This window comes from Bombus pyrosoma, linkage group LG8 (assembly GCF_014825855.1).
Source record: "Bombus pyrosoma isolate SC7728 linkage group LG8, ASM1482585v1, whole genome shotgun sequence".
NCBI lineage: Eukaryota > Metazoa > Arthropoda > Insecta > Hymenoptera > Apidae > Bombus > Bombus pyrosoma.
In genome coordinates, this window is record NC_057777.1 from 6,771,852 (window position 1) to 6,796,937 (window position 25,086).

The window sequence follows — 25,086 nt, forward strand, 5'->3', positions numbered from 1 at the left end:
AAATAAGCTCGGCTGAACTTTACCCGGAAGTCAAGGTCATAGTGGATGAAACTTTACGGACTGAAAGTACTAACCCTAATCTTCCCTTAAAAAAGGAATCGTTTGTTCTTGACACAGAGAGGAAAAGAGATATGGACGTTTTACGTCATTTTAAGAGCTGATCTAATAATTCCTCGTTGGGAGGATTATCCTAATCAGTTGAAATTAGAATGACACAATTCGAAATGGACGTTGGCAACTGGTGTAATTGGAGGCTTCATGATACATATTCTGATGAAACTAAGACTAAATTTATTGATTAGAATAAATTTGATAATTTAAGTAACGAGTATATAGTCTTTGTCAGAGTATTTTGCACAATAATTTATCGATTAACACGTTGAATGCCACGGCGGTGACCGGTGACCGGCGCGCCAAGATTAGTAGAAATACATAACTTGAACAAATGTCAATAGTTATAAATTTTGTATCACTACCATCGTTACTACAATGGTGTGACGATATTAATGCAGTGTAAAACATATAAAAATAGTTTTATTTATACATGAAATATACATCTATTATGTAGGTATATTGTGACCTGGCAAAACCTGGGAAAACACGCTCTTTCCATGTTTTACCTTAATGAGCAATAAGTTCAAGGAACGTTTCGACTTAATAGATGTTTGATAGCAATTGAGGTCCTTGACAGTAATGTAAAAAATGCTAAATCTTATGACGGTTCTTCAAAAATTATTGCGGACCCAAGAAAGTATGTTTATATTACAGATGGTGAGCATATTGACCGAGGGATGGATTATGATTTATGGTTTACAGTCTATGGTTTATGGTAGGTCCAAGGACGTAACAACGTGGAAAAATTTAGCAACGCGAAGAAACAATATGAGATAATTGATAATCGCAAAAAAATACGTGAATCGCGTGAAATCGCACTTCAGCACCACGGAGGTCACCGATGACCTCTGTAAGATAAATTCATTTATTATGATTGTACACCGTAACATATCTCTTGTAGGTGATATTTTAACATTGTATGTATCGCATAATAAAAAATTCATCGGGGCACCACGGGCAATCTCTGTAAAATTAGCGTGGCATTCGACGTGTTAAGTAAGAAAATTTATTAAGACTTGCGATTTGCAAGATTTTTCTAATGATATTAGTTCGATCGTGCAGGAGGAGCTTTAAAAGAGGGAACGGTGTAACAAATCTGAACATATCTCATAATCACTAGACACGCAGAATATTACTGTAACGCAGGAAATAAGTAAGGAACTCGCTGCCGTAAAAGCTGTTAGTGATTTCGTCCTAATACCTTCTTGCGGCTAAATAAAAATTATATTTCCCTCGACCTACACCTTTACCTTATACCTTTATTAAACAATATTCTGCAACGAATTTACCAAGAACTTAAATTTTCATCGTATTTACATAATGAAATACGTATTTTTCATTTACTTCCAAACATTCGATTATAAACTCATGAATTTTTCATCTCGATTAAAAACTTCTATCTAATGCTTCTAAGAACAGGCGAAGAACGTGATAAAGTCACATCTACGATCCTCTATCGAACTCTACTTTTATCAAAAAATATATTAAATGTGTCACGGTTCATGTAAATATACTATAGCTATACCGTCAGACGATATAAGAGTCTGAAAATCAACAAAGATCGGCTTATATATTTTTCGTGCGATCTTTAATTATTACGTATATTTACAGATTAGTAATTCATGCTCCTTGGCTTGCCCGATCCAACATCGGAGCGTTCCGTTGAAACACAAATGGTCCAGGGAAACGTTCGGAACTAGCACGAAGTACGAACCAAGGGAAGAGAACCGGGTTGCATCGCACGGTTGCCCGGTTGCTTTCAGTCGTAGGATGCTGAAGGCACTGTGGTTGCCATGGCAACCCACCACCACCGCAGCTCGATGTAATTATTTGAAAAACGCCCGCCGCAGCCCCATCCTCCGCCTACCACCCCCGAAGGTAGCTAGTACAGGGCGATGCAAAAGTAGCCGCCAGTCTTTTGCATCACAGCCAATCGAAGATATTATCCTGTCATTTCGACGTTGATGCACCTTTTATTCTTACTTTGCCACCAAATAGTTTTCGGTTCAGGTAAGAAACGCTACAGATGCTCAGATGTTGGGTATTGTGAACGAGTCTTGAATTCCTTTGACCTTTCTTTTGCAGTCAAAGCCTGTGCATAGAATTTGTTTGAATGGAAGTATTGTAGTATTGTCAGTATGATGCAAGGTTTATTTCGATGGAAGAATTCCATTGAAATCCATTTGCACAATAATTTAGTAATTAATAAATTGCGAGTACTAGCAAATTGGAGTTTTCATAAATGGAATAGAATTTTATCTATTAAATATTACAATGTTTACCGTGCTTTGAATATTTCATATATTTTTACACACTCCTTTATATCGCGACAATTATTCCCTCGTTCGAATTTTGTTGCGGACAAACAAAACACACGACAAGGCGAGCTTGACGTATTAATATTCGCGTACCTTGAGAGACAGAAGTTCTTTTTTAAGTTGACGAGCATTCGGGACCGGATATTTCTCAAAGGAAAATTCGCGGGGTGAGTAGAGAGTGCTTGGAACAAGCACGCGAGGAACAATTATGTCAACTAGTAAATGCCAGTTGCGAACAACAATGCGCGCAATGTTTCCCCTTGCAACAAATTATCCATATGAACCGTCTGAACTTACGAAGCTTCTCCTAGCCATTTGCACGCCAATTTTATGTTAAATTTCCTAAATCTCGATTCAACGCGTTACACCCTCATTTGTGTTTCATCCCTTAAAGATTTTGCAGTTGAACTAGTACCAGTATTGAACCAGAGCTAGTAAATGATTAATAACGCTAATAATCGTGCTAATACATGTAAAATAGTTTCTTCTAATAGAAATCTAGAACTTATAGCTTGTACTTTGTCAACTGCAAATTGATATTCAAATCAAATCACTGCACTTGTTATTATGTTGCTTGTTATGTGTATATGTACTATTGTATGCACAATATTGATATTCATCAAATACGTGCGTACAAAGCTCGAGTACAATTCCATAAAACACACACATACAAAGCATTTTCATATTATATTTTTCAGAAACATAACGAACGAAATGGTACTTAAATAGAAACTTGTACGTACCATCTATAATTTAAATAAAAACAAATACATATTATCTATAATAAGTACTCCAATTTTCTATCTTATACGGGTCCTGTGTACTCTTGCACCTCCAAATTTCCCAAAAGTCCAGTCTACGCATAACCTATTAATCGTTTGAAAAATTTATATGCTCGTGCTTCTCCTATGTCTTCACGAAATCGCGAAACGTTTGCACTTTCATGGCCGATCGGAATCAGGCCAGCGTTTAGGAATGTAAAGTGGCGGTATTTTTCCAGATATTCGCGGTGGAGTTCTCGGAATATTCGACATTAGATTTCTCCGAACGAAAAAAGTGGGGACAGCAGCCAATCATACAGCAATTTGTTCCGCAATAACGGAATGACGTAGTGCGATTAAAATGCTGGCAATTAAAGAACTATCGAGAGAGAGAAAGAGAGAGAGAGAGAGAGGGAGAAATGGACATCGAGGAGAACAAGATTTTAAGTGGTCTATCGTGGTTTATAAACGCGGTATCGTCGTTCGATAAAACTGGTAGGTGCAAGATAATAATGTAAGCGATCAGAGTATCTCTGGAATATATCTCGATACGAGTTAATGAATTCGTAACGCGTGCCTCCAAGATTGCCACGCACTAATAATTAACGTATAAAATGTCTTCCGGAAACGGTTATCGACATAAATCAATTAAACTGCACAAGCGGAGGCCTTCGATGTATCCTGCTATTTTCGAAGCGGGAAAGATCTGTCAGAGCTCTTATGACTACTAAGTAATGCCGTCATTAGTCAAATTAAATGACTGTATAGAACAATGTAAAGACGTTTATCGAGAAATAGAGATGAAATATCTGTTTTATGATACGGAAGATCTCACTCAAAAGAATGGCGAGCAAGTTTTAGATATTAAAATAAATGATATCTTCCGTCCGTTTCATATTTTTCAAACTTTGAACAAAACAGCATTAATTAATAACCGATACAGGGCTGTTTTTACCTTTGTAGTAATTCGAGAAACGTTCATAGCGAAGTATTCTGCGTATTAGTATCTGTATAACTTAGAAATCAGAAATAATATATCTAATAATATCCATTTCTGTCGTCAATAACGGCACGGTCGATGTGACGTTAGCTTTCGATAAATAAAAAAAATACCGTTAATAAATAAAAAATATATAGTTGCATTGATACTATGCGATGAATGGTAAACAAAATTGGAAAGAACGAATCACACGTGAATCGATGAATGAAAAGCATCACGCAAAATGAAACCGCGAAAAGTGCGAAATCGCTCTTGATCGAGAGTGTACGCGCGTTTGCACCCTTTCGCGAGCTGTTCGTGTCTACCTAAATGTTCAAGGACGTACATAATACGACTCTGTCGAAGTCGAAAATTGTAAACGAGCAAATACAGAGGAAATTTCATCTGGAAACCGTGAAATCAAAATTGAAGAGGTTATAATTAGAGCCACGAGTTTTTTAACTATCCGTGAAAACCGAACGTATTCGCATGAGGTTGGGATACAACGGGTTAACAATTGTAATTAAAATTCTAAGTTCTGGCGACATGGCCGAAAGTCAAGTACATGGAGAAGGGTGGAATTAACGCACGTGTGGTGACGCATAATTTTGCAGGTTTGATTACTGCGACAAAAGAATGAAAATATAACGAGACAAACTTATCAATTTAATTGCTTCATTGATTTTCGTGCCAGGGACTGTGGCGCAACATCATTATTTTTATTGCAGCCGTCTAGTGGTCATAAATAATGAGGGTAGCTGTTTGCTTAAAATTGTATTCGCCGGGATTATTTGATCATTCTGGAATAAACGCGTAAAAATGAATGTTGTCCGCGACGCAATGCCGGTAAATCGAGGCACTGGAAATTTATCAGTCTTTAGAGAAATCGGGTCAATAAACATTGTATATTATTAATATTTTAATACTACGTGGGACTCACAGCGCCGATGCAACTCGATATTATCAATTATTTGTACAATAGATATTAATAAAAGAAAGAATTTAATAGGGATAGATGTTACAAGCCTGTAACAGAAATACCACTTGGAAATAAATCTGCACGAGACACTGGTCGATGGATATGGTAAAAACTAAAAAGGTTGAAACTCTAGTTATAACGGGTCAGGAAACATTTTTAAAAGTCTGGCAGAAGACCAGATTCCAGGTTGCGTTCACGTGATTCGCAATTACAACGGTACATCCAATTACGGACGTGTTAATGAGTCCCAAGTGAAATCAGCACCGGTAGGACAGGCAGAATCAGTTTCCTCGATCGACGATCGAAGGAAGATCTTTTTATGGAATCTAACGTGCCGCAATTAGCGAAAGTTCCCAAGCATACTCGAGTCTCGATCAATCGAATACCCTATGCATCACACGTCGTGGAACAAAACGTTACACGCAATCAATTAATGGGACAACTTTTTCTCCTCAATTTTCTTAAAATCTGCAGAATCCGGATGAAAGAAATAGTAACGACAAAAAACACTGAACGTATCCTTCCGATCTCCTTTCATAGTCGCGATATTAAGAAACAAAATTGAATAATATAAATAGGCCGTTAAAATCTGCAAAGGAAACTCTGAAGTGGCCTCTGACCAGTTAGCTGTTTTTGATGACTATACTCGTCACGAAGAAATGGCAATATTTTGTGTTATGATGTCAGTAATAAAATTAAAAAATAAAACAGTCATTTCATTGCAACTTAATTCTATATTGTAACAGCCACACATATTCCGTGTTTTACGAGTGTACTCGTCATCGATTACATTCTGCGACACATTTTAAGTACACACTTTTCAAAGTTTTCAAGGAGGTCGCTACAGCTGAATGGTTAATGGTTTAGGAAGATTAAAAAAATTTGATCCTTCCAAGCTATCAGAGAATAACGTATCTCCTTAATTCGAGAAAGACTTCTGAGTCATCCGAGACGTCTAAGCCGTAGGATAACCAAGCTCCATTTCAGACTGTGTACGATTAAATTCGCTGGAAAAGTTGCAGGACAAAGAATCGAATGGGCATCGCCAATCGTGTCACGAGGAACGTGACGGAGGTCTACGATGGAGGGAAAGACGCGAACGAGAAGGTGGTCTGAATAGAAGACGAAGAAAGGAAGAGAGAGATGGAGAGAGAGGTTCGTGGCGATGCTCACTTGTTGCTCGCTCGACTAATTGCCAAGTAATTGGCCCCGTACCCCCGCTCGTATAAAGTTTGCTTCATTGTCTTTAATAACGCCGTGACCTGCGCTAATGACTCACGTCGCATTCGTTGGTTAGGAAAGGGGAAAGCCCTGCTTTCGATGAGAAGGATCGAGTAGCTCGCGGCGCGACCGCCGCACGGAGAAAGAACCGGAAATTGCCGAAGAAATGGAAAACGCCGGGAAACGCGCAAAGCCGGACGAAATAATGATTTCCCGAGGAACTCAATCCCCGTTTGCGGAAAGACCTCGATTCTCTTTTTCTTTTCTCTCTCCGGCTACTATTAATTGTTTCATTGCGCTCTCTAAGCGAGTTCGATTCGTTTCACGTTTTATAAAGTTTCCTGTGAAACCATCGAATCGACGACTCCGATTGGAACGTAGAATAAACGGGGGTTCTAACGGAGGATGCATTTGGTGTGGTGTTCGTTGGTTTCAATGAAACTTGATGCGGTGATACTTTTACGTGAATGATCAATTTTAGCTGCGAATGACTGGCCAATTATGAGAAAAATGTATATATCTAAAATATAAGAGAATATATCATAGCGTATTGTAGCAACGAATTAATTATTAATTAATAATTGTATTCCAATATGTTAACGCGAAGATATGAACAGCTCTTCCGCAGTATAAACTATCTTTTTCATAATTACAGTTTCATTTATCGAACATATAAAATTAATCGTCATTGCCAAATTTCATTGAAATTGGAGATGACCACATCTGTGAAACGTCTCTTGTAAATATCACAATCTCCTAATTTTTTATGATTTCGCAAAAAAATTCCCATCTACAAAGTCCACTAACCTTGGAACATTATCATAATTTTGAACTTGATTCGAGAGACTTTTCTCCGATCTCCCTCGTTACAAAGTTGACGCGTTTACCATGACCATTTACCCCACCTGCGGCACTTCTCCCCATGGGTTATCCCCTCGACCTCGCTTCCCATGCAATTAGCACAAATGCGACCTCAGTCCAGGTATTTCAACACGTCCAAGAATTTCCTCGACCGAAGCAATGCGCCAGACAAAGATATTCGAGTCCGTTAACTTCTTAACAAAGTTTCGATTCTTTTAATCGTTTCTGTCGATCGAAACCGCTTAATAGAAAATCGAGCACCTTCCATTTATCTTTTCGATCCAAGTATTTTCTATCATCTGCTCTGTTTGTCCTTCAAACACATCGAATGAATCGACAACTATTTCTTTCTGCGTATAATATAAAATGAATTAAACACGTCGTGACTAATGTAGAACGTTGTGTTTCACGATAAAGTAGTAACTTTTAGAAAACTTCAGATTCCGCTATAAATAGTACTACACGTCGAATTTTCTAAAATTATGCTCAATCTAATTTTTTCAAACTTGAAGAATTTATATTATAGTCGATATTATTATATATCGCTAAATACAATGTTAGAATACAAAGGATTAACAACTTAAAACTAGAAACTACCAAGTTTTAAGTAAGTGTTCTACAAAAAATTCCCATGCTAATAGTTTCGATTAGTTTAATAGTTCTGGTGTTGAATAATATCTTCAATTATACGAAAGAAATCGTACGGCTAAAACACGTGTGTTCGTACTTTTCATCCCTTATAGCCTGGTTTGTTCAAGTCGGAAGTGCCAGCCGGACTACAGCATCCGTGAACCCCAGGAACGAGGACAATCCGTCTATGACCAGATGTGCGATTGTGCTAAGAATTGAGAGTGACTCATTCCCTTGTGGCATGTAAGGGGCACGAGCATTCGAACACCGATGTAGATGCACCGTCGCCAATCCACTGCACCGTACTCTATTGTTTCTACATAATTTCTAACATTTTCATTTTACAAACAAAATTTAGATTCTATTTTGGTACTAAAATAAGATTAGAAGAAATAAAGTCAAACTTGTTTCAACCATCAAATATTATGACGTGTACTATATTTAGAGTATGTTCGCCACGTGACTATGAAAAATGATAAATTGGTTATTTTGCCTACCCTAATAATCTATCCTCTTGTAGTATTTTACTGCTTATTTTATTGTTGGTATAGCAATATATACAATATTGTCGAACGAATATCTCTATATATATTTATTTTTCGTCACGGTACTAATACACAAACGCAGCCCGGAATATATTGAGTATCATAAACTGCTTTATCCCTGAGGGTGTGCAGGGCGCCTTAACGAGTTTTAATCCGGATAAGAAACGATTGGCACCCTACAGACCGCGTATAACGGTACACCGGCATTAAATGTTAGGTATGGTCAGCGACCTATCGAGCTATCTCCGGTGCTACTACTCGTTACATTAGAATGCGTTCTGTCTGTAACTCTTTATTCATCGACCGTATAATGATGTATTTCTTTGTTTCGAACGTATACAGTGATCAAGTGCAGTTTAATCCTCTTTTAATCATCCCTTAACCATTCTTTCGGTTATTTCTAATCGAATCGTATTTTTCTACCCTTACAAGAATTCTTAAGTTAAACGAATTTTCTTAAAACATTAGAAACTTTTACCTTGACTGTAACGAAAGCGAAATCGAAACATACGGAATTCGAGAATTGTAGGATTAAAATTTCCAAATATATGCTCCAGGATACAGTAGCTGACGGAAGGTGTATTCGACCATTCATAAATACATTATACGTATTATATAATATACACGCATGTGTACACACATTGTGTATACATAAAGAGTTTCTACCGTAAGTGTTCAAGTACTTTCGTGAGAAATTGCGAACATAATAAACAGTGACTTTAATTATCTTCTCGATCAGAGTATACGATCAGATACGAATGGCGGTATTTACGATTTCGATCGGGCTCTAACATGATTATCAGTTTCGCCAAGCTCGATTCAGGATAGTCAGCAAGTAGCCCTTCCATCGAGGACCTATGGAAATCGAATGGCCGGTGATGCGTGAATAATATATTGAGATTCGCGTCTCGTTGTATTAACCTGTAATTTTAAAGCAGCGTTGCTGTATGAATATTTAACGTGGACATTTATTTTCCCGGACGCCCACGACGATCCTAAGCGACGCCTTTTTCATCCTGTTCGTCGATTAAAACCGACGTTCATCCGTGCCTCGGGATCACGTTCGCTCGAGGAACTTCGATATAATCGTTCTTATTAATAGCAGAATCATGAGAATAGTCAGTGAGTAACGAATATCCAATACTTCATAGATGTTTTATAGATTTGCGGATTTTTGAAAATGTAGAACGACTTTTAGTAAAATGCAGGGATAAAAGTTTCATGTGTCCTCCGTTTGTATTTTCTTTTTTTTTTTTTTTTCTGCTACAAATTCTACACTTTGATCATTTATGGTTGCAACGTCAATCTTCAGAGGCTACCATGAACGAAATCGATCGTTCCAAAGCAAAGATTCGAATGTTCACGTGTTCCGTGGCCACAGAAAATCGTCAGACGACAGATCTAGAAAAGATATGAAGCAGAGACCGAAAGGGGAAGGGAACAAGCCGGGGAGACAGAGAATCTCAGCGACGCGCCGGCTAGACGGCATCGTAAACTTCGTCGAGGAACTTTTGAATTTTAGTAAGAGCCGCTCTTTCTCTATCTTCGTGTCTCCTTCCACCCACAACTGGCTCATCTTGGCCTTATAAATTAGAGGTTCCCATTTCCAAAGGCTACTGGCAGAGTATTTTCTTGCTAAACTCGCGTCGATTAGAGAATCCCCGAGTGCAATGCTGCCGTACCCGAAGATCGTGTCGCTACGTGCGATTCCAGCTTAGGCCGAACAGAGGTCGCCAGGAGTACCGAAAAAAGGACAAGGTTTGCTTCCTGACTAAGAACAACAGGGGAAGAATACGGATAGTCGATAATGTTTCTCGCCGAGTCGGTGAAACTTGGCCAACTCGCTCTTGTACAGGTAATATCCACTTTCGATGGCGTGTTCCTCTATATCTAAAATCGTTGCTCAAATTTGTAAACGATCCCAAAGGCCATTACAATTGCATACGCATATTGGTCCCAAAGATCTCTTTAATAGGTAATGAAACGAGTTTTAACGATTCACTACTGTAACATAATTGTACAACAGATACAACCATTGAAATATCGAATACGTAACTCGTGATCCTCGTTGGAAGACTGAAGTGTAAGGCAGGATTGATACTGAACATCGTTACAGACAGTACAATCTGCGTCTGCCGTATCTAATACCAGTATCGTGAGTGTAACTCGGTGGAAACAATTGCCATAAGAAAATCTACGTTATAAGTTAGAAGTAAAAGAAATAGAAGAAAGTACAATGTGGAATCCAGCTCAACTTCAAACCATAAAGGGTTAACAGATCAGTTTTCAGTAACCAAAACAATAACAATCTTGTCACCTAACAGCTCGTTCATTACCATTCAATTATAAAAAACACACCGACACCTAATAGAAACACACCCTCGACATCTATTTTAATTAGAACCACCAAACTCTTGCTCCACCCTTCATCAGCTAGTGACCCGTTGTCAGCCAGTGTAGGATTATCTGGTCGAAGGGGGATGATTGGTTTGAACAGAGGTTTTTTCGTCGTTGCTCAACGTGTACTTAGCATAGAAACGTTCTTCTGGGTCATAGGTATTCAGATTTTCCGTTCCCGGCACCTAGTTTCCTCCAGGATTCGCGAAGGGTGCCGCAGCCTGCGGAGGGTGGCCCTGAGGGGGACAAGGGAGAAGCAGCTAGATGAAAGGAGGGGTAGTTAGAGGGGGGCTGAGACGAAAAGGGGAGGATCGAGGAAGCAAAAGGAAGCAGACGGCTATAAGGAGAGAAAGAGCTGGCAAAAGAAAGAAAAAGAGACATAGAGAGAGAAAGAGAGAGGGGATAATTCCACGGCTAAATATCGGTAAAAATCAATACTATCTCTTTCCTCGGTGCACCGCCATCGCAGCTAATAATGCACGAAAAGAATATGGACTTTAGCGAAGACTGACGTGTCATTATAGTTGCGAACGATTTTAGACAGATTTTATCAATATATCGCGCGTGTCGCACGAAACATTTTCAGATTCAATTAGCACTACTACGAGATTCGGCAAACAAACTGAAAAGTTTGATTCTACTTTTATTTGTATTGTTAAATACGAGCAGAGTGGTCGATCAATTTTCTCCTAACACAGCCCCTCTAACAAGTGCTGTTTTGTAATTGTACGTCCATATTAATTACACTCTCCTTTTTCTCGAGAAAACAAACATCACGTAACTGTTATGTCACAAATTAATTAACAATTAATTAACAATAATATTTTCCGACCGGCGAATGGGAAAATTTGCCGCGGATATGAAACTAGTTATGAATATCACGCACTTCCTATGCGAATTACAGCTGGCGCGTTCGAACGTTAATTGTTATCGCTTTTTATTCATTTCGTCGTCTTCACTGCGATGGAAATAGTCGTCAGCGTATTGAATTCTAAAATTTCCATGAAATTTACGACAAGATGGCGAAATTCATCTTATCTCTCCTCTGTGATATTCGTATAAAGATAACAATCTTTGGAACTTTCTTAAAGAAATCCAGAAACATCGCACGATATACCTATGCCGTGAGCTTGTCTAATTAGTCCTGCGTTACATGCGCGTGGAAAAAGTTATACTCCGCAACTTTTCGAAAAGAGATAACAACCTTAAGGATCGTGCAAGCCACCTTATTGCAGCGGAGATCCGACTCATCGCACTCAAGATTCAAGAGTGCAGAACGCAGACCGGAAACGCGAGGTTTCTATGGGATACCGATCAATTATGTGCTCCGTGGTAAGAACGCGGTATAAACAAACCCTCGTTGCGGCTGAGCGGCCGCTATAAAGCGATACGAATTTCTCGTGCTCGTTTTCTCAAATGCTCCGAGAGTAACAGCGTGGAACCGCGGCTCGACCACGACCTGAGACAAACGGTAACGAAACGCAACGGGCAGAGATCCCGACGGTTCCAAGATTCCTTTACACGGGAAAGTGTAAACGGTGGTGTGGCGCGGACGCACGAGCGAAGCTGCTGGGCCCAGACCGACGGATCGCCACCCCATCCTCGCTTTTCTACCTACACCTATAGCCCCCTAGCCTCCCCCCCTCACTCTGCTCCTGCCACCATCTACACCCCTCGGCCCCATCCCTCTTCGCTCTCCCAACCCAAACCCGAGAAGCAAGGAAGAGCAGGAAGGGGCAGGGAGCTCGAGTGGTTCTCAACAAACTTTTTAATATCGCGATAAAAAAGACAGCGGTTAATTAATTTTTGTGTTTTTGAAAATTTGGATTTTTGGATATCAATAACTTGAGTCTTCTTCAAATCTGTATGTTTGGAATTTTCGCGTATCGACGATCCGTGTTTTTAAATATTAATGATTCGCGTTTTTTAAAATTTAACGTTCTGAATTTTCGGGTGTTAGTAATTCGTGCTTTTACAAATTCGAATCTTTGGAATTTTCAGATATTAGCAGTTTAAATTTTTGAAATCTTGAATCGCCAAATTCTCAAATGTAATTTTATAATGTACAAAAGTCAAACAACAGCCATTTTCGAAGTCAGGTGAACAGTTTTAATCAGTTTATCCAACCGTCCAAATTATCAGCCATCAGTTTTCTAAATCAATGGAAACTAACTGACGTCAAAAGCTTACGACAAAGCCAACGATCGTCGGTGTCACAATATCTCGATTTCCAGACGCATCCTTGACACGTTCTATCGATCCAGTCATATCAAGCTAATCGCGCCTCTAGTCTTGAGTGCGACTTACCCTAACACTAGGCGATAAGGAACAAATGTGCAACATAAAACGAAGGAAAACGATTGGTAAAGAGTAAATAATTTACAGACGGCCGGATACCAGTGAAATATCGTGAAAAATTAAAATACAGGAAATATGAGAACCTTCGTACCACCCTGATGCCCCCCACACTACCTCCACTCGTTGGTTCACCCGCCCTCCGTAACACGGGGTGGCTAGGAGGGTTTAGGGAGAACAGGGGAGGTGGGTCGCGTACTACCTCCTACAAAAGTATGGCGTCACCTCCCGCGGTACAATCCCTGCCAAGAATGTAACACCGTTATTTTATTCTACCTTCAACGATACGTATTTCTAGTTATTGTAGTATAGAGACAAAAGAAAAACGAAAAATAAAGAAAAATTAAAAAATCATATTTAAAAAACCATCTGATTCTTTCAAGATCAATTTTTCTTACTGCAATAAAGTGGTAGCATCGCTTACCAATAATTTAAGAAAACCCATGAAAACCAAGTGAAAGTCAGTCGTTAACTAATACTCCTAGTAATAAACTTTCGCTAGTAATAAATCATACATTTCTTTCTTTTCTAATAATTTTGAATAATTTAAACAATTCTTTTTTTACCAAGTACAAAATCCAAATATCGGTGTTGCTCCTTACTGACAAAGATCCTTCAATTCTTTCGTTGTAGATCGCGTTATCCGCGAAAGAGGGGTCGAAGAGGGAATGTAGAGGGTACAAGTACGAACTAAGTTGCGACAGGTAGACGATTATTCAATGTCAGGAAAATTATAGGACTAGCAGGAGTTTGTTAAAGCTTGACAGAAATTAAAATTCATATTAGGAGACCTGTATCTGCCGCAATCTTATCATTGTCGTCTTATAAATCCTGATTAAACGACACCGGTTGTTTATGTGACTCACGTGTCCTAAATGAAAGCCGAAAGAACGAAACTCTGTCTTCCGTGATTACAGATGGCAATAAATTTTATATGATATCAATTACCAACAGGTTTAGCGTCTCCGTAAATGCCGCCGATTTTCTTGTCAATCAAGAGATTACTCCGATGACAGAGCTTTCATCAATCATGTTTACTCAATGATCTGTATTATCTGAATTCTTAATCATTCGCGTTGATTTTAGATACATTCGGAAGGCTTAAACTTTCGGATTGCTCTAAATGTTAACAAACAACAAAGCTCAAGAGTTTATCATTTTGAGTAACGCTAACCTTCTCTCATATTTGCACAATTTAAAATCATTAATGTCATCGATTTTCTTATCAATAAAAACGTTCAATAAACGTGCTATCTAAATTTGTGATCTTTCGTGCTAATCTTGAAGATATCCTAAAAGCGCAAATTCTTGATTGCCCCAAATTTTATAGTATAACGAAGTCTTCGAGTCCGTCATTTGCAATTCACCAGCTTTTCCTCGTACTCCCACGATCCGTTCAACAGTTTACAAAGATTTAAGACACTTGTAAACTCGAACACGCGTAAACACACGCGTGAGGAATTCACGCGTGCCCACGCACTCAGTGAAAGACACGTCGATGGTTTCGCGTGTAACGCGCGGTTAAAAATCTCCTCGGACAGCTCCTATATCTCTCGATCTTGTCGCGTAGCTTATTACTCGACTCGCAAGTTCTTCTTTTTCTAATTCGAAACTCCAGCTTTGAAGTTTATCGGCACGAGGAAATTCGAATAATGCGCCCTCGCCGGATTTAGCGACCGATCGAGTCACGCCTTCAGAGACGTCTGTTACTAAAACTATTCGAAAAACTGGTTTACGTAGTTCTCTCGTGGTCCGGTTTGCTCTTGTATAAATTATAGTACGTGTACACGGCGACAACTCCGACGCATGATACGAACTCTCGAAACGTCAATTCTTTCGAGTGGCTCGATAACGTGTGATTTTTTTTCACTGCATCAATAATCTAGATCGGAGATAGTGAATCACTAACACGGCTGCCAAGTTTAGCACCGAGTGACTCGCTGCTGGCGCCGTTCATTACAGGTTTCGTCTGCACACGCGATATCTAGCTCCGTTTGGAAAAACGATACTTAACAAACAATATGTTTTCACAATATCTGGCAACGATCGCGAAAAAATTTGGCAACTAACGGGGAAAAAAATTTATCTTCGATCTGAATTTGATGAAATCGTATTTTAAGAAGCACAGTGCTTCTCAATCTGTGAAACTTGAAGAAACGTTAACTTCTTCCTTTATTGGTTAAAAGAGATTGGTTAAACTTTCAATAATGTAGAATTTTTTCTGTTCCGTTCACACCAGAAACATTCGTCGTAGCGACTCCCTAATTATTTTGAGCAATTTAGAAAGACTAGGGGGAAGATCTGTCTATAAGAAATTTGATTATTACCTACTAGTGCTATCGAAAATGTTCGGAAATAGTTGCTGCTTTTGTTCCTATTTATAACTTTCCCGGTGATACATGGACAACCCCTATGTGTCTACTGAAACATTTGTGGCTTTTATCGCATCGAAGCATTGAAACAAGCTCTCTCTCAGTACGTAACTGATTTCGAAAACGAGTTGTTCGACTACAGAAGCATTGACGTCGATGCAAACGATCGAGACCATTTTCAAAGGGCAAGAACGTAGCTCTGCCGAAGCAGGATTATCAGCAAGAATGCGGACTAACCGGGAGACGAGTGATAAATAACGGTGGCTACCTGTAGACTGTGTTATCTAGGAATGTTAGCAGTCCGACAACGTCAGACACGTGGTGCTCTTATGTTTTACACGCTAATAGCGACAACGTTTCTATATTCTAAACCGACGAAAGCCTATCGATGGTATCGTGTTCAAGTAAAAAACATTAATTCCATTGAATTTGGATTTAATACGCGCGATATCATTGCTGAACGCAACGTTCTCCCTTATAGCAATCAGAGTACAGCTTCAGACTTATCAAGATGCATTATCAAATACACTACATACTCCGTTGATTGAGGAGTAATCTACAAGCTCTAAGACTAATTTATTCGATAAGTTTGATCGAACGTGTTACTCATCAAATATATCTCTATCGCCCCTAGTTAATCCATCCGTATCATCTTTATTAATTTTTAATTACTTAAATTTCGGTGATTAATAACATCAATAGATCTACATAAGCTTACATTGATAATCGATAGAAAGAAAAGAACTTTGTTACAGTCCAAAGAAAATTCGATCCTGGAAGGATTAACTCAAGACGACTACTAATTGGCGATATATCATAGTGACATAAATCAATCTATTTTTTAAACCGATAGAGATATATCTTAACTGAAAATCAAGTTACACTTTCATTAACTGTGAAATTCAATGTATCATACCTTAAAAAGTAAAAATACACAATTAAATTTAAATTCCCAAAACTTTAACTTACAATTCCATCAAGTCAGATCTCTCATATTCATTATAATTGATAAGTAACACGTCGAGAGCATAACATAATCGACACTTACCCTTGCTCTATCCTGTCGACGGGACCACCAGGACCCATCATCGCTGGATGTCCAGGCCCAATAGGTCCTGTCATCGGGTGACCTGGTCCGAATGGGCTTCCAGGTGGCATACCGTACTGGGGACCTCCAAACGGTTGACCATGCGAAGGAAAATGAGGATTCCCTGCTCCCGGAGGTACGAATGGCGGTCCTGAGGAACCGGGTCGACCGACGAACTGCGGTGGCCCGCCAGATGGCGAGCCGAACGGACTCGGTCCGGGCCCATTGTATGGTGGCCCGGAATTATTCGGCGGCGGAGGGAAGCCCGACGAATTCGGCGGTGGTCCGGGACCAGGTGTCGAGGAACCACTAGGCGCTGGCGAGGCAGTATATTGAGGAGTCGCGGAACCAGGAGGTGGACCTTGATAAGGTGGTGCCCCTGCTGGACTACCAGCACCACCCGGGAAAGGACTCGGACCCTGGAAGGCCGCATTACTCGGTGGACCACCTGTACTGTTATAAGGACCAGAGCCAGGTCCACCACCCTGGCCAACGGAGTTGGGTGTAAAAGGCGATGCCTCCGAGCCGGGCGGCGGGCCCTTCCAAGAGGCTGGTGTTCCCGGATCCTCCAGCGTGGTAGTTGCTGCCAATGGCGTGTTTAGGCGGCTACAGCCTGAAAATTTAAACAATGCATGATGTTATATCTGTTCTACTTTAGAGTAATTGATCTCATAATATCAGAACGTAAGAATTAAATGTGTTACACTATAGTGCGTACACTTGGAAGTACAAAGATTCTAAAAGATAAAGCAATTCTTTCTGTTATATTATGGATTAACTGTTATGATGTTACAGAAATACCAAAATGAAGAATGTTATAATATAATATACATATTAGTACATATACATAGGTTCCAAAAGATAAAAGAAGTAATATTGGAATAGTATATATAATGATATACTATTATACCGATATAATATACTCATTACAACTCCATTATTTAATACTATACCTTTTATTACCTTCAATATTTCACATTCTTATAGATACAGATACGCTTATAATGTATAAAATTTTCAATATATAAATGTTTTCATGTAGTACGTGAAGATTCTAATGATTCGTTTAGTTATCAAGCTTATTTATGTGCAATACAGGTAATTAACTTTACTATTATATTTATATTCCATCTATATTTAACACAATAACCTTTTTAAGCAATCTCATATATGCTACACTTATGAGAATAGCATATCGATGCATGTAAACAACTCTAATAGCAGTCTAATAATAAACAACTTTGATGCTTATATTAACATCACTTTACGTAAAGAAATATATAATATAGCATTTCTAAAGAATTCTAAAAAACAGAGAAGCAAAGTAAAATCACCATTGTTTGTCCCATTGGCCTTCATTGTCCTATGATCACCCAGATCATTCCATTGCACCGATCACCCACAATGTAGGAATCAGCACTTGGCGAAGAAGAGGTCAATCTTCCTAGATACGTTTAACTCTCAATTAAACGAGATCACAAGAAGGTCATGTTTCAATTCCTGCATGTGTAACAACTCGAGTTTTCCTTAGAATTGAATTAAGGTTATGTGCCGGTAACCTAACCTATAGTGCGGTTAGAACGCGTCTCGCGAGTCCCACCGACGGCGAGGGGACTTGAAGCGCACGAAGCACGATTCACGATACTTTTCAGGAGTCTGGATTCGCAGTCTGTCGATGCACCGTTTCATCGAAAACTGTGAAAGCTGCGAATAACAATGGGCACCTGTACGGTCGCGTTGCCGGCATTTTCATGCTGATTTTCGACCTGTTTCAAGACGTTCCACCAAGTTTCGAGTCGAGATCCAGGCGCGCACCCACTGTTAGGCGCGTGCACAGGTCCGACATCACGCTAATCTTCATTCATTTTCTCGTCACATTGCAAAAAAATTCGCGATCGTCCAAACACAAATGACTCGGTGCAAGAGAGAGAGAGAGAGAGAGAGAGGCAAGCGCGAATAAACACCACCAGAGTCAACAGACGACCCTTGTCAGGGACGTAGCGTGCAGGTGGCGCCACAGCATTCGTATTCGTATTCGTATTTACTGAAGGTTTTTAACCACGCATTAATTCACATCGAACGAATCGTAATAATTCTCCGTAACCGTTAGAAAGATCGAATTTTTGTCCACCATACGTATACTTCATTGATTTAATTAACCATAAGGTAAAGATACATGGTAAACACTGGACGAACGTGATTGTATCGACACAGACGTTCCGAAACGTCAAGTTTTAACTGTCAAGACAGGTTTCACGAATGAAAATACAGGAAGCCTGTGAGGAACGCGTGACGGCACGAAAAAAAGTCACTAGTCTCCAGCACTTTCACTCGCGATTTGTCACTCACACGTGCACCGTTCGCGACGACTCGCGGAAATACACGTACGCACGTGCGCCAGGGGTGTAGCTAGTCGACACACGCACCTAGTAGTAAACTAGACTAGCTGCTCCCTCAACGGACCACGTGTTCAGTACTCACTGTCCCTCCTAACTGCCCGCGCCCGGATGTCAACTGGATTTCTTCCTCGGTCGTAGCCAATAATTGTTATCCGATACATAAGAATCGGACGACGCTGCCATTTTTAACAGGCCGGCTGCATGAGCCGACGCGGCAGCAACGACTGCCTCACACCCCGCCCAAACACACTGAAAGCACACCCCATCAAGGCATAACGCAGCAGCTCCGTAGTGCAGCTCGTCTTTTCTGCGTCGTTTGCCTTGTGCCTTTACACGGCAGTCGAAAAATCGTTCGGCCGCTAGACACGCGTGTTTCGTCGGCTATTAGCCACGCTTTCTCTCGATCCTCGGAGTTAAACCGTCGCCTAAGTAATCCAGTCGTATTGATTCTAAGCCGCGCGCTACCTTCGCGTAATTACACGGCTGATATTCCTTGCGCGTGCACCCGAAACTATTCACCGATTTTTCCCTAGACGCGACCGTTCTTGCCGGATCTACGCCAATGCGCCGCGCTCCTCTACGCTTCGTTCCCTCTTCCTCGGTTTCTCTGAATGTCTCTTCTGCGTCTATCAGTGAACCGCGCGATTCATTCAAATCCTTGAGAGGTATCACTCTGACCGGCTGTAATTTCCGATCGATTAATCAAGAGGAAACTTTGGCAACGCGGTGTCGCCTGTTGCATGCGAGTAACACAGTGTGTACAGGACGTGCAGTAACGTAATCGCCTTGATTTGTAAACAACATGAAATGCCGGCTCAGTTCGTAAAGAGCGATGCACCAAAGCGGGCCAAGTTAGGTGAGAAAACAATCACACGCAACAACGCAACGACCAGCCAACACTCGTCCTCCAAAACACTACTCTCCCGCTCGCTATTATTTATCACACTTCCTCCCTTCGATATACAATCAAACGTTTCTCTCCCCTCTCCCGCTGCGGCAAATTAGAAACCGACGCGACCTGAAGAAACACCACACACACGATGCGTTTCTTTAATCCTCCTCCTCCGTTGGCGCACCGTTTCCGCGAACACTCGAAAGTTAACTCTCGTAACTTTCTGCGTGCAGCACAGCCAGAAAGCGTGGCGCACAAAGAACACACGTCACCAAGCAAGGATATCGAGGAGCGATCGAGCACGAAAGACGATTACGGGAAACACACGCGTCATTCGCTGCTCATTCATGGACGACTCACGACGTGGTGGCGTGGCTCGGCCAAACGATTACAAAGAATGGAAAAAAGAAAAATAGACTGGACGTTAACTATGATTCGAAGGTGCGAGAAAAAACGTGTAGAATTGAAACGAAATTTGTCCACCGTCAGCGTGATATCGTTTCCCGAGAGCTAAAACCACGATCCGAATGCCCGAGACGTTGTGTAAAACATGCAAGACGACGCGAGAAGGCAGCTGTTCCACGTGGAGCGTCGCCCACGGATGCGTACGGCCCTGCGCCGAGAGCTAAACCCCCGACCGCAACGGGACTGCGCCTCGCCACAGTTACTCTTTTCTGTCACCGCCACCGCTGCCGCCGACGCCGCACTCGCCACTTTTACACAACGAAAAAATGTTTCATGTTTCTAGCGGAAAGCGAGGATCGGACAGTTTCCTAATCATCTTTATTCGCGTATGAAATTCTAATCGATCGCTGAACCATGAGAAAAGAAAATGAAAAAGAAGATAACTGTAAAGAAGGGATGTTTTTCGCGCGTGGAATGGCGCAGCGGCCGCCACATTTTTTCTCACTCCTCGTCGTTTCAAAGTCCCTCCCGTCGCGGGGGACTCAACACTCGCCGGTTGACAGTGTCACCCTAAAAATCAATAAGGGGTTCACCCTCGACCCTGCCCACCCTCTTCCTCCTCCTGCACCTTTCTCCACCTCCTCCTCCTCTTCCTCTTCGTCCTCCTCTTTCTATTTCTCCTCCACCTCCGCCTCTTTACTCTCTGCGTTTATCCCAGGAACGTATAGCGGGGGTCGATGGATTGGCGAGGTTATGCTGGTCAGACGACCAGTCATTTTATTAGGCGGTGATGCGACGCCAGGAGGCCTGCTAACCTTCAAACGCCGCGTTTAAGCGGTTTGCGTTTAAGATGGCTTTCCTTCCTATTACCTTTCCAAAATTTATCTCTTTCACTTAAGCTGGCTCGCGAAAGTATTCGAAAATTGTTATGTTTTTATCGTATCTGTTATATAGAACATTTCGAAATTTCATTAGCGCTGTAACGAGACGCGACTATCACAATTATATTGGTAAAATCTGAAATCATGCTGGAAATGTATATAGAAGTTACGAGATATATTCAGAGAAAGTTTCTATAAAAAGAAGATGCATTTCTTTTTATGTTCTTCAGAGTGAAAAATTTTACCTTTTACTTTGTATTGTCGTAATAATTTTCAACGTTTCAAATATTGTCCTAATAAAGAAGTACGAGTTTAGTTCATACAAGTTTTTCTTCTCTAATTGTAAGAAGGATTTTTCGAAGAAGAGAATAGGTTGGTGTTTCGCATCAAGAATATTGAGAACTGCTGGACGCATCCAGGCAGAACTTAACTGCATTTACGTCTCTAAGCAACGAGCGTTCATTTTTCCATCCTTTTCGTAAATGCAACCGCGTCTGGCGTCGCGACACCCAACCGCGTTATGCTTCCTTGTTCCCTGGCGAGTCGTTCGAATAGAAAGGCGGCATCAACGGGAAACTATGCCGACCTACCTCACCACCAAGTTGAACTACCAGAAAACGGAGAAGATTAGTTCACGAAGCCGGAAGTTATCTGGACCGGAGCACTTTCTAAAATTTTACGAGGCTGAATCGTTACTTCAGCTATTTATTACTATTATCAGCGACTGACACCAATTCGCCCGGGACGTGAAATAGATCGAACAGTTACATAACTTTGGGGAAAGCAGAAGTTTCAGCTTGCTTTACTTAACAGAATATTACACGGCAAATATTACAATCTACTCTTTGATAGTTCGTATTATATCCTTCCTCTCATGTTACCCTCGGACATTTACTGTAATAAAGTCAACAAGCAAACCGAGACAATAGCTTAAAATCACTAACAGAAGTTTCCGTTCAAAATTTTTAACATTCAACGAGTATCGTATTATTATTTCAAAAAATTTAGATCTAACTATTTACTTAACGTAAAGCCTACCTGTTAAAAGTATGCTGCTCAGTTCCATCCTTTCCGTGTTCCATCATCATCCGTTATTTTCACTTGTTTCTTGATTCATCGATTTATTCGAATCTTCAAAGGCGAGAAATCACTATGTAGCGAGGAACTAGAGCGTTCGACTTTTTAGCCGTGAGCGGAGGCGAAATCCCGAAGAAAGTTTTCTACCGATAAACGTTCGAAGGTCACGGCTGTCAAACGAGAGAACCACGGGCATAAGAGTACGCTTGGCTCGCTGTCACGCGAACAACGCTCGCACACTGTATGTCAGTACGCATCTCGATGTCTATCTGTCGGTGAAGGCACGATTCGATAACCCGCGATTCGGGGTCAGTATGGCCGCCTTTTATATCCCGGAGACGTTGAAAAGTCGTCTTCAGTGACAGTTGATGTGTCGTCGAACGAAGAACACGCGGGCTACGGAAAACAGCTTTGCGACCGTGCTTCGTTAACGAGGCCAGCTTTTCACGCGAAGCTCAATGAGCGATCTACACAACGATACACGACTGTAATGAGGCCTTGAATGACCGTGGATAGAGCCAGATGTGTTCGAAAAAGTGCTCATATTTTTTCTTCTTTTTCCTGTTTGCATTAAATGCAAGCCTTTGGACGTAAACGTTGAGCTGCATCGTTATGCGATGAAATAGCGTAAAAGCGGACTTAAGTTTCTAAGTTCGTTACTGCGTTTGTGTGTATGTGTGTGTGCGTGTGTGTTCATCAAATGTGCGAGACAGAATGCATGAAAGTTTTAAATGAAAATTGCAAATGATACACCGACGAAGTTCTCGTACGCAGTATAAGAATAAATTTCTTTCAGCGTTCTTCCAGGCTTTTTAGTCATTTGTACTTTTTCTGCATCTTTAATTAAAGATTACAGGAGAAGAATAAGATAAGTGAAATTTCCTACCTTTCACAGGGAAGCCGTTCTAAAATCCAATAGCTTAACCAATCAATCTTATACTATCGAAATTGTCTTTTTATTTGGCTTTAGAGCTAAACATATGTTCCTCAGAAAATTAAGAAAAATGTGCTCATCATGTTTTTCTCCTGTGTTATTCTATTAATAAGAAATACAAATGAAATGATATTTAGCTGTACGAATCAGACCGTACAGATACAATTCTCCAGGTTGTAACCGGTGGTGATTGGGAAACATTTTTTTTTCCAATATTCTCATTCTCTTTGTGTGTAACCAATGAGAGAGAAGTCTCAGGCCGCGAAAACTCATCCGTTGTGGCACTTCGATTTTTCCCCGACCCCGTGATAACTTTTTCCCGCAAACCATACGGAAATATCCGCCGCGAACGCGTGGCAAGCCACGAGGTGAATGACAGTTGCGGACAGTTCGTACACAAGCACGTTCCACTGACCCTGGGTTGAAACGATTCGAACGAGCTCGGAAACAACCGACCCTTGCTTGCACGTGCTCTCTCTCCCGTGGACTTTCTGTACTTTTGGTCGACGCTGTTCCCCGACTAGAACTGTCCGAAGAAAGCCGCACACCGTTCACGGAGATATTAGGATAAGTTTCATTCATACAAACTTTGGAACAAATCTCGACCTTCGGAAACCGTGACAGTGCGAAGTCTACGAGCGGCGTTCGGACTCAAGCAAACTGAATTTAATTTCCATTAAACTCGCAAGTTTATTATATGGATGAAGAATTTCTTCCAGTTTAACGAGTTTAAATGTCATGATAAAATTTTGCTCTTTTGATAATAAATTGTAAGGCCGTGATCTCTCATTTGTTCCGTTGTGTTTCATGATATACAAGATTTAGCCCATGATGTACTTAACGAGAACAAAGGTAGATCTGTATGAAGGGCGCATAGGGGAAAATTTCAATTTTTGTTGATCTTCTAATTTTCATGTTATTTGTTAGCTAAGATAATTGGAAAGAGAACAACTTGTTACATTCCATATATATATATATAAATCTTTTAAAAATAGATGAACAGATTATTAAATTTAAAAATTGCTTATCATATTTATCTCTGTGATGGTCACATGTAACGTTAGCTCAAAATCGAGGAAGAAAACAAGATTGTGAATAGGATAGTTTTGGTAATATGGCTCTAATTACTGAATTTTAGGATTGTTCCTTTATTTGTAAAGATAATATATAATTGTGCAACGAAATAAGATTGCGAATAGCATAGTATAAAGATCATAACTCAGAACATCAGGAGATCCAAACACAAAGGGAAACTTTCGAAAATATCGGCGAAAAGTTTGGAAAGTATCGCGACTGTTCATGGATTGTTCGCAGCTGTTCCTAAGTGGACTCGGAAGCTTCGGAGTTCATGGCACACAGAAACAAGTTGGATCTGCGGAAAGGCACGAAGGGAAGGCCAGAAGAGCAAGTTCGTGGTTGGCTGGAGCGGGGTGGCATGAGGAGGTAGATGAGAACGAAGCACGGAGGGAGAAGCCACGTACGAAAGAGAGAGGGAGAATAGGTCGATACGGTAAACTATTGTCTGGTGGGTGAAGTGTTCACGAGAACTGGGCGGAAGACAGCTTTGCGCTGGTTACGTGCATTCTCTGCTTCGCATGAAACGCGAAGATATGACATGCTCGTCACCGCAACGATGTTCAAGCGCGTCCAAGAAACCCCGCACCTCCATCTACGCCCGCGTAACCTTTTGCGCCTGGTCCCTCGATCGATACTGGTGCACGAATCGAATCGTTCTACGCGTTATTACCGACCGAGAATACGCTGCAATATTGTCCGTGATTTAATTCGTTTTGTCTTCTATTTTCTCTAAAGGGCTATTTCTCATGATTTAATTATCCCATTTTATTGATCGTTAAATCTCAGTAACGTCCTACGTACA

At 40.6% G+C, this 25,086-nt stretch overlaps 2 protein-coding genes across 2 annotated transcripts in view; one reads left to right on the top strand and one right to left on the bottom strand.

Annotated features, from left to right (window-relative positions):
* LOC122570338 overlaps positions 1-2,079 on the top strand; it is a 28,708-nt gene extending 26,629 nt beyond the window's left edge. The window contains exon 2 of the mRNA XM_043732512.1: positions 1,726-2,079. Coding sequence (XP_043588447.1) covers positions 1,726-2,079 — 354 coding nt within the window. The remainder of the gene's footprint in view (positions 1-1,725) is intronic.
* LOC122570337 (proline-rich protein 2-like) lies at positions 1,686-20,728 on the bottom strand. Its single transcript, XM_043732511.1, has 3 exons — positions 17,954-20,728; positions 16,581-17,232; positions 1,686-2,206 (listed from the first exon to the last, which is right to left on the bottom strand). The coding sequence occupies exons 1-3, from the start codon at positions 17,976-17,978 to the stop codon at positions 2,200-2,202; spliced, it is 684 nt and encodes a 227-aa protein (XP_043588446.1). The 5' UTR covers positions 17,979-20,728; the 3' UTR covers positions 1,686-2,199.
* Between the last annotated feature and the right edge of the window lie 4,358 nt (positions 20,729-25,086).